General features: G+C 37.2%; 1 protein-coding gene across 2 annotated transcripts in view; it reads left to right on the forward strand.

Annotated features, from left to right (window-relative positions):
• The window catches only part of CEP85L (centrosomal protein 85 like), a 129,304-nt gene extending 117,401 nt beyond the window's left edge, over positions 1–11,903 (forward strand). Inside the window, exon 13 of one of the 2 annotated variants that reach the window (XM_065911690.1) lies at positions 7,357–11,903. In XM_065911690.1, the coding sequence (XP_065767762.1) occupies positions 7,357–7,520 (164 nt within the window). In that variant the 3' untranslated portion in view covers positions 7,521–11,903. The remainder of the gene's footprint in view (positions 1–7,356) is intronic. The other variant, XM_065911691.1, reaches the window with a different exon arrangement.
• The last annotated feature ends 2,497 nt before the right edge of the window (positions 11,904–14,400 follow it).

The raw sequence follows: 14,400 nt of genomic DNA on the forward strand, positions 1-14,400 counted from the left end.
TTCTCTTTGCTTTCCTGTGGCGATTGTGTTAAATTAATGACCCATCCATCAGTCCACTGGTAAAATATCTGAGAGAAGACACTTAGAAGCTTTCTGTGTATGTTCTGTCTAATGTAGGTGCCAGTGCTGCCCCGTGAGCCAGTTTTTGTGCCTGCAGATCTGCTGTCCTTGCGACGCGCGCCTGCTGGCTGTGTCCCTTTCCGTGTGAACCCCACCCATTCTGCCTCAGTTCCTCCCTCCTGCCCTCTCATGTGGAGAGCTGCCTCAGTACTGTCCTAGGGTCTGGTCCCTTCTCTGCTGCTTTTGCTGGAACACTCAACTTACATAAGGGCCCCAAATCATCATAATATTGATATGTTGGTCTCTTTTTAATATAGAGGAAATGGACTTCAGTAAGGAGAAATGAGTGGAATAAGACCATAATGTTTCTATATCAACATGCTGTATTGAGTAATTGCTTATTAATATGATTGGGTGGAGACTAGTTTTATTTCCAGTTTCATCAAAGAGATTCTACAATCTTGTATCATAATAGTTATTTTGGCAAACCAAATAATACTCCTGATCATGTAACTGTACTCAGAGGTGTCAGCAGAAGCTTCTTTCCCATAAACGTAAGAACACATATATGAGTGTGAGTATATAGAACGCACTTTGAAAGAAAGTTGAAGTATAGTTGATTTACAGGGTTGTGTGTTAGTTTCTGGTGTACAACAAAGAGATTCAGTTATACATATATGTATTATTTTTCATTATAGGTTATTATAAGATATCAAATATAGTTCCTGTGTTATGCAATAGGACCTTGTTGTATTTTGCATATAGTAGTTTGTATCTGTTAATCCCATGAAAGAAAGTGAAAGTGTTAGTCGCTCCATTGTGTCCGACTCTTTGTGACCCCACGGACTGTAGCCCGCCAGGCTCCTCTGTCCATGGAATTCTCCAGGCAAGAGTACTGGAGTGGGTAGCCATTCCCTTCTCCAGGGGATCTTCCCAACCCAGGGATCAAACCTGAGCCTCCCGTGTGGCAGGCCGATTCTTTACCATCTGAACCACCAGGGAAGCCCATACTCCTTGTTTATCCCTCTCCTCTTCTCCTCTCTGGTAATGATGTTTGTCTTCTATGTCTGTGAGTCTGTTTCTGTTTTTTAGATAAGTTCATTTGTGTTGTATTTTAGATTACACATATAAATGATGCCATATAGTATTTGTCTTAATCATTCTTACTTGGTATAGTAGGATAATTTCTAGGTCCATCCTTGTTGCTGCAAATGATGTTATTGTATTCTTTTCATGGCAGTTCTGTATTTAGTTTTTTGAGGACCCTCCATACTGTATTACATCGTGGTTGCACAGTTTATATTCCCACCAACAATGTAGGAGGGTTTCCCTTCCTCAACCCCCATTTATTGTTGGTGGTCTTTTTAGTGATGGCCATTCTGACTGGTGTGGGATGGTACCTCATTATAGTTTTGAGTTGCATTTCTCTGATAATTAGCAACACTAACCATATTTTCATGTGCCTGTCGACCATCTGTCTGTCTTCTTTGGAGAATTATTTGTTTAGGTCTTCTGCCCATTTTTTTATTTGGTTGGTTTTTAAAACACTTTAATGTTTAAGTGTATTCAGTCACTCAGTAAGCATTAATCGAATGCCTTCTATGGTCCAAGCACTGAAGTGCTGATAATGCACCTAAATTGAACGCAGTTCCTGCTCACACATTACCCATAATATTAGAGCATTGTGATAAGTACTATAATTGAAATGTGATCAGAGGACAGTGGGAGCACAGGGTGGGGGGTGGTGCGGAACCAGTGAAATCTACCTGGGAGGGGCTGTGACGCCTCCATGGGGGTGTTTGGCTTGAATCTCAGAGGAGGAGTTTGACGGGTGATCATGGGCTGTTAGAAGTTAGCAATCGTCTCTTGGAGCAAGAAGTAAAAGCTTACACACAGAAGACTCATTTTCTCTACCATTTTAGGGCTGGCCATCCTTTCAGGTATTTGTAACCTACCTTTGCACTACTTATATAGCTTTTATTAACTTTTTCAGTGATAGGATAAGAGAGCAGTCCTTGACAGGAGTAAAAGGAGGTTCATCAATCTTGCCTCCACGTATGCTCCTTCCAGTCTATTAGGTTTAACCCCAGAATCCTTACCTTATAGTCTGGCCTAGTGAAAATTTGACCAACCAGCTAATTTCTCAAAAACAACGCAGGTGTTTTTGATCCTTATCTCATCACCCCATCAACTATCTGTTGACACTGTTCACCTCACCTGTGTTAAAGCTCTGCTTGTGTGGTTTCCATGACATCATTCTCTAGGTTCTGCTTCTACCTTTATGACTGCTCAGCCTCAATCTGTGAAATTCCCTACCACTTAAATACTGGCAGTCCTGCTGGAAACTTTTATTGTTGGTCTTTTGTCCTTGTTTACTTTTTCCAAGTAATCTTGTACATACCCACTTGTTTTCTGTTTTCCCTGTACCTTTGACCCATAAAGATATTTATCTCTCACCCTGCCTAGACATTCATCCCCTTTGGCCTCCTGACTTTACTCACCTGTACGTTAGAACCAGCAGTTTTCATAGGTATCGCAGACTCAGTATGTCTGAATCAGAACCTACTTTTCTTCCCTCTCTAAACCTGTTCCTCCTCTCAATGAGTAGAACCACTATCCAGCTATTAACCCAACCCAGATTTTATCCTCCACCCTCTCATTCGCCCATCTGTGTCCCATGCCTAATCCCTGCCTCCTTTCCAAGCTGACTGGTGATCAAACTTCATCATGTCTGTGCGCCCCTTCCTACTTGTAACATTTATTCTGGTTGCCACATCTCCTTTGTACTCTTGCCTTTATTCAAGCTTTAATAGTCCTTCTTCTGGACTGGTTTCTCTGTCAACCATTGTGCCCCACCACCCCCCATCCCTAATCCATCTTTTAAAAAATTTTCTTTCTTATTTTTTTATTGAATGATAATTGTTTTACAGAATTTTGTTGTTTTCTGTCAAACCTCAACATGAATCAACCATAGGTACACACATATCCCCTCCCTTTTGAAACTCCCTCCCATCTCCCTCCCCACCCCATCCCTCTAGATTGATACAGAGCCTCTGTTTGAGTTTCCTGAGCCACACAGCAAATTTCCACTGGCTATCTATTTTACATATGGTAATGTAAGTTTCCAGGTTACTCTTCCCAGAAATCTCAGCCTCTCCTCCCCTCTCCCCATGTCCATAAGTCTATGTCTGTTTCTCCGTTGCTGCCCTGTAAATAAATTCTTCAGTACTATTTTTCTAGATTCTGTATATATGCGTTACAATATGATACTTATCTTTCTCTTTCTGAGTCAGTTCACTCTGTATAATAGGTTCTAGGTTCATTCACCTCATCAAAACTGACTCAAATGTGTTCCTTTTTATGGCTGAGTAATGTTCTATTGTGTATATATACCACAACTTCTTTATCCATTCATCTGTCAGTGGACATCTAGGTTACTTCCATGTTCTACCTATTGTAAATAGTGCTGTAATGAACAGTGGGATACATGTATCTTTTTCAACCCTGACTTCCTCAGGGTATATACCTAGGAGTGGGATTGCTGGGTCATATGGTGGTTTTATTCCTAGTTTTTTAAGGAATCGCCATAACGTCTTCCATAGTGACTGTATCAGTTTACATTCCCACCAACAATGCAAGAGTAGTCCCTTTTCTCCACACCCCTTCCAGCATTTATTGTGTGTAGATTTTTTGATGAGGGCCATTCTGACCAGTGTGAGCTGATATCTCATTTTAGTTTTGATTTGCATTTCTCTAATAATGAGCCATGTTGAGCATCTTTTCATGTGTTTGTTAGCCATCTGTATGTCTTCTTTGGAGAAATGTCTGTTTAGGTCTTTTTCCCACTTTTTGATTGGGTTGTTTGATTTTCTGGCATTGAGTTGTATGAGCTGCTTGTATATTTTGGAAATTAACCCTTTGTCAGATGTTTCATTTGCTATTATTATCTCCCATTCTGAGGGTTGTCTTTTCACCTTGCTTATAGTTTCCTTTGCTGTGCAAAAGCTCTTAAGTTTAAGCAGGTCCCACTTGTTTACTTTTGTTTTTATTTCTATTACTCTAGGAGGTGGGTCATAGAGGATCTTGCTTTGATTTATGTCATTGAGTGTTCTGCCTATGTTTTCCTCTAAGAGTTTTATAGTTTCTGGTTTTACATTTATGTCTTTAATCCATTTTGAGTTTATCTTTGTGTGTGGTGTTAGGAAGTGTTCTAATTTCATTCTTTGACTGTGTAGCTGTCCAGTTTTCCCAGCACCATTTATTGAAGAGGCTGTCTTTGTTCCATTGTATATGCTTGCCTCCTTTGTCAAAAATAAGGTACCCATAGGTGTATGGATTTATTTCTGGGCTTTCTTTTTCCATTGCTCTATATTTCGGTTTTTGTGCCAGTACCATACTGTCTTGATGACTGTAGCTTTGTAGTATAATCTGAAGTCAGGAAGCTTGATTCCTCCAGTTCCATTCTTCTTTCTCGAGACTGCTTTGGCTATCTAGGTCTTTTGTGTTTCTATATGAATTGTGAAATTTTTTGTTCTAGTTCTGTGAAATATGCCAGTCTATGTCTTTTGGTTGGAGCATTTAATCCATTTACATTTAAAGTAATTATTGATATATATGTTCCTATTGCCATTTTCTTAATTGTTTGGGATTGATTTTATAAATCTTTTTTCTTCTCTTGTATTTCTTGACTATGTAAGTCCTTTTAACATTTGTTGTAAAGCTGGTTTGCTGGTACTGAATTCTCTTAACTTTTGCTTGTCTGAAAAGCTTGTTATTTGTCCATCAGTTTTGAATGAGATCCTTGCCAGGTACTGTAATCTTGGTTGTAGATTTTTCCCTTTCAGAACTTTAAATATATCCTTCCATTCCCTTCTGGCCTGCAGAGCTTCTGGTGAAAGATGAGCTGTTAAGGGTATGGGATTTCCTTGTATGTTACTTTTTGCTTCTCCCTTGCTGCTTTTAATATTCTTTCTTTGTGTTTAGTCTTTGTTAGTTTGATTATTATGTGTCTTGGAGTGTTTCTTCTTGGATTTATCCTGTATGGGACTCTTTGTGCCTCTTGAACTTGATTGACTATTTTCTTTTCCATGTTGGGGAAATTTTCAAGTATAATCTCTTCAAAAATTTTCTCATACCCTTCCTTATTGTCTTCTTCTTGATCCCTATAATTTGAATGTTGGTGCTTTTGATATTGTCCCAGAGATCTCTGAGACTGTCTTCAGTTCTTTTCATTCTTTCTATTTTATTCTGCTCTTTAGATGTTATTTCCACCGTTTTATCTTCCAGCTCACTGATTTGTTCTTCTGCTTCAGATACTCTGCTATTAATTCCTTCTAGAGTATTTTTAATTTTAGTAATTGTGTTGTTTTTCTCTGTATGTTTATTCTTTAATTCTTCTAGGTCTTTGTTAATTGATTCTTGTTGCATTTTCTCCATTTTGTTTTCAAGGTTTCTGATCATCTTTATATCATTATTCTGAATTCTTTTTCAGATAGTTTGCCTATTTCCTCTTCATTTATTTGGACTTCTGTGTTTCTAGTTTGTTTCTTCATTTGTGTAGTTTTTCTCTGCCTTTTCATTTTTTTTTTTAACTTACTGTGTTTGAAGTCTCCTTTTCCCAGGCTTCATGATTGAATTCTTTCTTTCTTTTGGTTTCTGCCCTCCTAAGATTGGTCCAGTGGTTAGTGTAAGCTTCTATAGGGTGATATTTGTGTGAATTTTTGTTTGTTTGTTTGTTTGTTTTTCCTCTGACGGGCAAGGCTGAGTGAGGTGGTCATCCTGTTTGCTGATGATGGGGTTTGTATTTTTGTTTTGTTTGTTGTTTAGATGAGGTGTCTGCACAGGGTGCTACTGATGGTTGGGTGATGCGGGGTCTTGTATTCAAGTGGTTTCCCTTGTGTGAGTTCTCACTATTTGATACTCCCAGGCTTAGTCCTCTGGCCATCTAGGGTCTTAGAGTCAGTGCTCCCATTCCAGAGGCTCAGGGCTTGATCTCCTTAGAAGCATCTTTCTCCTCTTTGGGCTTGGTCACCTTTCCACTCGTAGGTCCCAGCTTGCTTGACAAGGTTGGGCCAGGAGACAGAAGTCCTCACCAGGCGGGCTGGACCTGGGAGAGTGCTTAGGGTGGCAAGTCGCAGCCATGAGCTCCCCTTGGTGTGGCTCCGGTTGGAATATGCTGTTCCCCACACTGCCACCGCTGCCTTCTCTCTCTCCCTCCCTACACCCACTCCTCCTAGGAGCTTGCCCACTCCCTCGCTCACTGTCTCCTTCCAGAGAACTCTCATGTTCCGGAGAGCCCCCTAATCCATCTTTTATGTTGCTGCCAGAGCCATCGTTTAACCCGTAGTTCAGATTTCCTCAGACACCCCTTAGAATAGACATAAAGGTAGTTCCCACCTGCCTCTCTAGTCTCATTTCTTGACACTCCTCTGTCTCATAATTTATACTCTACCATTTTAGAGCTGGTTACTGATTTTCTTGATGTTTCTCAATTTATATCAGACTGTTTTGTTTTCTGTTTCTGTATACCTGTGTTCGTTCTGCGTCCTTGGCCTCTTCAGAGAACCTGTCCCCTCTCCAGTTAGGCCATCTTATTCTCTTCCTTATATGGTTGTAGCCTTTGTGTAGTGGGAGGTTACCTATGACACCTGACTGAATTTGCTTGTTTATGAAATGTACATAAATCATTAAGAATAAGCCACTAGCTGCATTATTTTGCTGACCTCAGCACTCAGTACAGTGTCCAGATCATGGATCATGAACAATAAAACAGTTAAATTAACATTTGTTAAAATAATATGTTATATGATTTTGAACTCAGCCCTTAACCTCAGTGATTTAGCCATTGAGCAGTTGGCTCTCAGCCTGACTCAATTGTTTGGAATTCAAATGTTTGGAATCCCAGCATACACACACACACACACACTCAATTCTTAATACTTTGCAGTCTGTAAAAATATAAGATAGTGCCCCTTACCACCCAAAAGATTTTCAGATTTTTGTCTCTAGTTGGGTTTGAAGAGAGCTGTTAGCATGTTCCTTTTTACTCTGGGAATATTGTCATCCATTAAACCTGTTGAATTTGTGTGTATCACTGTATGAATTAATGCATTTTCACTAGCAGAATTTTAAAAGGACCAAGTAGATAAGATCCATTTACTGTATGCAAAATTTAAACCTGAGTTTGACCTGTATTGAGTGTACAGCATTATATTTCCAATTATAATTAGGCTGAACATCCTAAAGTGCCTTTGTTACCAAAAAAAGTGAAATTTTCTCCATGTTCTATATCCACAGCAATGAACTGTTCAGCTGAGGAAACCGAGAATGACCACAGCCCAGAAACACTCACTAAAAAGCTGTCAGATGTATGCCAGTTACGGAGGGACATAGATGAATTGCGGACCACAATATCAGACCGCTATGCTCAGGACATGGGAGACAGCTGTGTCACCCAGTGACCAGCGCCGGCCCCACGGCAACGACGACCCGCTGCGAAGGCTGCTGTGTGAAGCTCTTCATGCTTCTTTTCAGGAGCCGTGATAGGAAGTTGCAAGTGACATGTGTCTTGCTGCATAGGTTTTTTTCTGTGGATTTGTTTTGTTGCAGAAGAATTGGGTTGTGAGGAAGTTTCAAAGGGGCTTCTCTAATCAGGCAAAAAAAAATTAAATTGCCATTTGAAAAATATGATAAAATGTAAAAAAAAAAAAAATGTGTATTCTCAAACTACTGATTGTAGGACCAAGCTGTGAAGAGTGCCCTTCAGATAAAGGGATAGGATTTCTTTTAATCACATAATTGTGTGTGTGTGTGTGTGTGTGCGCATGTGTACTTATTTACAAAATTATAAGGATTTCTACGATCAAAGCAAAGCTTCTGAGAAAGGCACACACTATATTCTTGTGCTTCTTCTTTTTTTTTTTTTCCCCATGGAGAAGCTTGTGTTGTACTTGGGGTTTTCAACGGTTGGCTTAGCAAGAGTTCCCACACCAGGCAAGTGTTGTAACAGCAGTACAACAGTAAAACCTTTTGTGTTTTGAATGATCACTGTGCTGAGATGGTGATGTTGTGGGGTTGGGTTGATTGTCGTACTCTAGATAGGTCAGCTATTTTTCCAGAGTGATTGTGAATCGTCTAAGAGTTGTGAAATACCGATGTGACGGTTATTCCCATTAGCATTGTAATTTATGTATTAGAAGGTGATTTAACATAATCTGAACTAATTTTAACATGTTCCTTACTATTTACAATTTTTATTTATAGATATATATATCAGTGTAAACAAAGCCATATATAATTAATGTAAACCTAAGGCCTCAGATCATTATTGTAAAATGAACAAAATGACTCTGGAACAATAACTTATTTATCCAAATCTCAAATGTTTACATTTTTAACAGTTTTGTATCTGTTTTAAAGTTGAAACCACTTTAAGAAAAAATCAGCCTGTATTCTTTATATCTGAATTATCACTAGCATAAACAAAATCTAAACCTAAGTGATACTGAAATTCCTCTTATTAGGTAAAGTACATTAAAAACAGGGTTCTTCATAGAATATAAACTTGCCCACACTAGTTGTTCTTCTGGGGTATAGGATATCACTATGAAATGCAACTGATATTTTTTAGTAGATATGCAGTCATTTAAACTTCCAAATGAGTATTTCCCTATTTTAGTTGTATCTTGGAAGGCGTATGTATTTTATTACCTTCAGAGCATTTAGTACATTCTTTTGAATGTACTTAGTTGTGGCAATCATTGTCCTTTACACATTGGTTTTAATTTATCTCTTGATACAGCCCCAAGTCTCATTTAGGTCAAGACAAATAATAGGTAGAAGGAACAAGGGATGTTAATCAAGCTGGAGAATATTGTTTGGGGCAAGAGCAGATCACATGTCTGTTTTCTTGCCAGACTTATATTAATGGTATAAAGGCTGCTCCTAGAAAAATATGCTTCTGAATAATTTCAGCAGTGAAAACATATTTGGGATAGACCTTCAAAAAAACTACCCAGGAAGACATTCAGCTCAGAATTTGACTTATATACAGTTCTCAGTAGTTATTCAATAGTTAGATTTCAGCAATCAGTTATAATATACTGTCAGGACATCAGCCTTCCCTTCTGTTCAGTGCCTGAGTCCTCCCTGCCATTTTATGTCTTAGGATCTGGACACTAAGAAATCAGTGCATTACAGGGATTCTGCTTCCCATGGTCCTTAAGCTAAAAAGGAGGGACTTGGTCACTAGCAAGAATTTGGCTTTCTAAGATGTTCATCTGTTTTTGAATGTTGGTGGTTTGAAGACAATCAAGGAGTAGTATATTTGTACCAAAAATCTGATACAAAGAATTCTGCCTTATAAAAATTAGTATCTGTAAAAATGGTCATTTATAGTAAAGTAGATAATTAGCATCTAAAATAGATAATCCACAAGTGTAGCACACATTTTTACATTCTCTTTGAATAGAATCCCCTCCCCCCACCCTCAACCTCCACAATTTTGAAAGTAAAGGTACCCTAAAATGATAGTGATAATGGGCAAATAATCACTGATTTGGATCACTAGGTTCTTACTAAAATGTATATGTTTGGGAGTTTTATGGTTATTAGTGTTGTTTAAACAAACTTTTGATCATTTATTTTGACCACTGTAGATACTTTGTTTTCCGCCTTTATTGTGATAAAATAATTTATATTTTTAGAAAATAAGTTAGTTTTCTAAAACTCAAAAAATTTGACTTAATTCACGTATCTTGGGGTAAAAAATTTTAACCTAACAGAAAATTAACTAACTATTGCTGATATATTTCAGTTTCTAAAATGTATCCTCTCCATGAAAAGGAGAATTAAGATGTAATAATTTAAGTATAGCCTTGAATTACAGACTGTTAATCTCTTGGAGTCTGGGTTTTGTAAAGGGACCTAGATAATAAGCAGACAGCCTTGGAGGGAATTTTGGGGGGAATAAAGCTATTAGTAGTCTAATGTGTCAGTATTTAATTTTGATTTTTCAGAAAATTCCCCTCTCCAAGACAACCTTTTATGTTAGACTAGTAAGAATAATGATATCTCTTTAAAAACAAAGATTTTACTGTTAGACTAGATAAGGTGGACAAGTAGAAACTCTATAGAGTCATGTCCTAGTTTGAAGTAGGATATTCTTAGGAGTTATTACAGTGATTATCTGTCTGAGGTGAAAATTAACCTAAGTTTTAAAGTAAGTCTATTTGAAATTTGCTTAAGTATTTACTTAGGTAAGCCATGCCTGAGTTAGTTTGTTTCTTTTTTTTTTTTTTTAATAAGTATGACCCCTTTTTGTGTTTGAAATAGGAGTCAGTTATTTAATGTTAACCATATTTTATTTTAGTGACATTTGTTTTAGTCATGACAATTTATTAAGCTGAATTAGACTTCTTTCATTAGTTGGTTAGAGACAATCTCAAGGGCTAGAAAGTGTTGCTAAAATGGATATTGTACATTTCCACAATAATGTGCAATAATGAATGACTAATAAGATTATAAATTTTGCCATAGTTAAGACTTATTAATAGGATTCTCTTAGATGGCAGTTTTTAAAGGAACTACTTTATTAGAATGTTCTTTCAATATCAGTAATAATTCATTGAATAATATAGTAGCTGAGAACTTGGACTATATTTTTACATCACATAGTTCAGCTCAGACACATCTTTGGATTTTGGCATTCACTTATGCAGCTTTGTATCACTGTAGATACGTAATTACAGAAATAAGCAATTCTCATAACCATGCTTAACTCAGACAATGTCATTTGAAACTGCCAGTAGCTAGAGGTCTCAGAGCCAAAGTTAATTCATTTTGTTTCCATTTTTGACAGTTTTTTTTCCAGTGTTCACAAAACAGAAAACTCCAGCGTTCACAAAACAGAAAATTTCTAGCTTCACCCCAAAATGTCATGCTGGAAATTGCTGTATAATAATAACATGCATTTAATCATGAAGAGGGAAAAGTTTTGGATATTTGAATTTTTATCTTATTTAAAAGAAGCATTGAGTATATTAAGAATGTAGTTTCAAATCAATGTCATTTACAACACTGTTGCAACTGCATACATGAAGAACCTTTTGTGCCTTTTTGCCTGCAGCAAGCATTCATCTCTATTCACATGAGCTGTAAGAATGCTGATTATTGCACCTTGTTCTTCTGTAAATAGACTTGATTAAGGATTTTTGTTTAAAGCAAGGAGCAGTTTTTCGTTACTAAGTAGATACCTTAATAAACATAAAGGGAGTTATCAGATAATATGTCTTTGGAGTCCAACCTTTTCCCTGTTTAGTGAGCAGGAAACTACTTTGGAATGTATTCATTTGTGTGTATGTATGTGTATATATATGTATAAATAGTTATTTAAATGCATAAACATAAAATTCAGCATCACGTCGGCGTGATGACAAGAAGTAGTAAGGTGCTAGGTGGCTACATTAAAAGCACAGCAGAGTCTATCATCAGTCACTATGACTGGTGGTTTTTATAAACTAGGTTCAGTTTTTGAACCACCCAGAATACCTCATGTGTAAATACAATAGTCATGACTTAATTGATATATAGTTATTGTAAAAAAGAATGTGAAGCCACTGGTTGGCTTATGCCTTCTGATTATTATCCTTGCCTCTTTTTTTGTAAAGGGGTTGGTTTTTGTTTTTGTTTTTTAATAGGGTTTACAGCTAGAATTTTGAATGCCAAAGTTCTATTTATTAAATTTAAAAAGTTTTCAATGTTAATGGCTAAGTATTTTTCCACTGGACTATTGTTTGTTGATGTTGGAATTTGTATTAACAGAGAAATAAATTTTTTATAAAAGGTGTATGTCTACCAAGTGCCTAATGTTGATATAAAAATGTATTTGAAATTTCAGACTCTGAATTCTCAATGACAAGAATATGCGGGCTTGACTCTTTCAAAGTTTCCTTTATGCAAGAAAAAAATCTTACTAGAACAGGGGCACTTCTGCCTTCTATGTCTGTCTGAGGGTTTCTTTTCAGTCATTGAAAAGCGTTTTGTCAGGCCTTTTCCTTGAAGGGCACTGAGATTTTCTGAAGGCATAAATACAAGGGCATGGCTATGCATTTCAGCTTATAGAACGGTATCTCTACTTTGAATTTCTAAAATTCTTATTTGAATCAAGAGTCTTCTCTCTACTTTTCCAATGGACAAAATCAGATTTCAGTTTTTATATTGCTGAAAGATTGGCAAGGTAAATCTTTTTTATTTCCTCCCTTCTAATCAGAGATTAAAACCTTACTGAAACATACACAAATAAGACCTTGTTAAAAAATTGCTCTGCAGAGGCCTCAACATCTCTTCTAAGTCCTTTGTGCCTTAATGTTGCCTGCTGGTTAACATTTGGATTAGCAGCATCTGTTTCTAGTCCAGTTAACTTGGCATTGCTGTCAAGAGTTTTTAATGAGGCATCTAATTCAGTTAACAGGAAAAAGCATGCATTATGACCCCATAGGTTATAAGCAAATGACGGAAGTAAAAACAGAATGGATAAAGTCTTTTGAGTATTTCCAAGGTTGTTAATGAAGAGTCTTCTGCTTTATAAGAAAACATATGATTATTTTGATCTGCTTTTAAAAATAAAGTTTCAATGGAGTCAGCAAAGGCTTTTGATGGGGTTCATCCCAGTGATTTTGCCAGTACTTTGAGCTTCCTTTTTAGGCCAGTTTCCCAACCAGCCAGTCTTTCTGTGTAGAAATACAGAGGACTCAGTTTAAAAGAGGAGTAAATATGCTCTTAGTGTTGGTGTAAAATGATGGCATGTGGATCCAGTAAAGCAAATCATTTACAAATAAATAGCACTCTTAACACCATGTCAGTTAAGGTGGTCTCCTTGATTTAGTGGAGATTCCCATTTGAGGCCTGAAATTGGGACAAAGATTTCTTCAATGTTCAAATAAAACTGCTCTCCCTGATAAATTCAGTGTGATCACAAAAAGAAAAAACAACTTCCCATTTCAGCCACCTGTTTTTACTTAAACACAGTCTCACTTCACAATCTCCATAGATGCCTTTATAATAGAAGTTTTAATGAAACATACACCTACCCTACCCTGCCACTCTAGATGTTTACTTGAGATAAATGCAAACATTCATCTAAAAAGAGACTTGTAAGTGAATGTTCACAGTGGTTTTATCCATGATAATCAAAAACTGGAAATAGTCCAAGATCTGTCAGTAAGAGTTCTCTACCTAGAGTTGACAAACAGCATTCTTTCATAACCTCAGGTTTTAATTGATTATCGAATATATGTTAATACTTTGGGGAAGATGGAGTAACATTTCATAGACAACAATGTGATTGTGTATCAGACTTCCTTTGTGTTATACCAGAGGCACTTTTGTTTCTTCCCTCTGGGGTGAGCATTGTCCTTTGTGGTGCTCTCACCTGTGTTCCATGAGTCCACACTTGATGTGAAGCTCTTGGTTTCACCCTTATTGAAACAAATCTTTTATGCCATTGTTTCTGAACAGCATGAAGAACTCATCAGAATTTGAACTCTTTGAGAGCAGGCATGTTGTCTTATTAGATTTGCGTTTAATAAGCCTGTAGGACATACTAATCTCCAGAGACGTGCAAATACCCGTTGTTAGCCCCAGGAAGGAAGAATGATTTCAAAGGGGAAAGAAGTGGTTTTTATAGCATAGGTCATCCTTGGAGTCTGTGGTGCTTTTAATGGGCCATGTAAAGTGATAATAAACCCTACTTAAGCAAGTTCCATTTTCCTCCATCCCTTGGGCCTCTTGCTAATCTCCTGTGACTGTCCTCTTTCTGCCCTTCTGTGGGTTCAGGCTACAGAATTGGACACAGTTGTTTCCTAACCCCAGTGTTCCTGGAGCATAACAATCTCATTGGGCGTTAAGCCAGCTGTGTAGGTTTTGTAAGGACAAATTCAAGGTCATAAAAGAGGAGCAAAAATGTCAACTTACACAGTGAATGCAGTTCCATCTCTGTATATATGCACAAGTCTGGAGAAGAGTCATTGAAGCATATAGTAATGGCTGGCATCCCTTCTAAACAAAGTAGTTTAAGTCTGGGACTTGGTATCTTCCATGACTTTCAAAAATTTCTCAATCATATTCCTCTGCATTTTGTTTTTTGTCCTGCTTTCTCTTTTCCCTGTAACTGTACCCCCAGTTATGTGTATCTTCTCTTTTATCCACTGTGTGTGTCATAGTCTTTACCACTCTTTTGTTCCCTTCGTTCTTAATGTTCTCTTGTGATATATCTTCTAATTGACTATTTCTCCTTTTGGCTATATTTAATTATCTGTGAAATCCAACCGTAGAGTTGCCAAT

This window comes from Muntiacus reevesi, chromosome 19, assembly GCF_963930625.1.
Source record: "Muntiacus reevesi chromosome 19, mMunRee1.1, whole genome shotgun sequence".
NCBI classification, from domain to species: domain Eukaryota; kingdom Metazoa; phylum Chordata; class Mammalia; order Artiodactyla; family Cervidae; genus Muntiacus; species Muntiacus reevesi.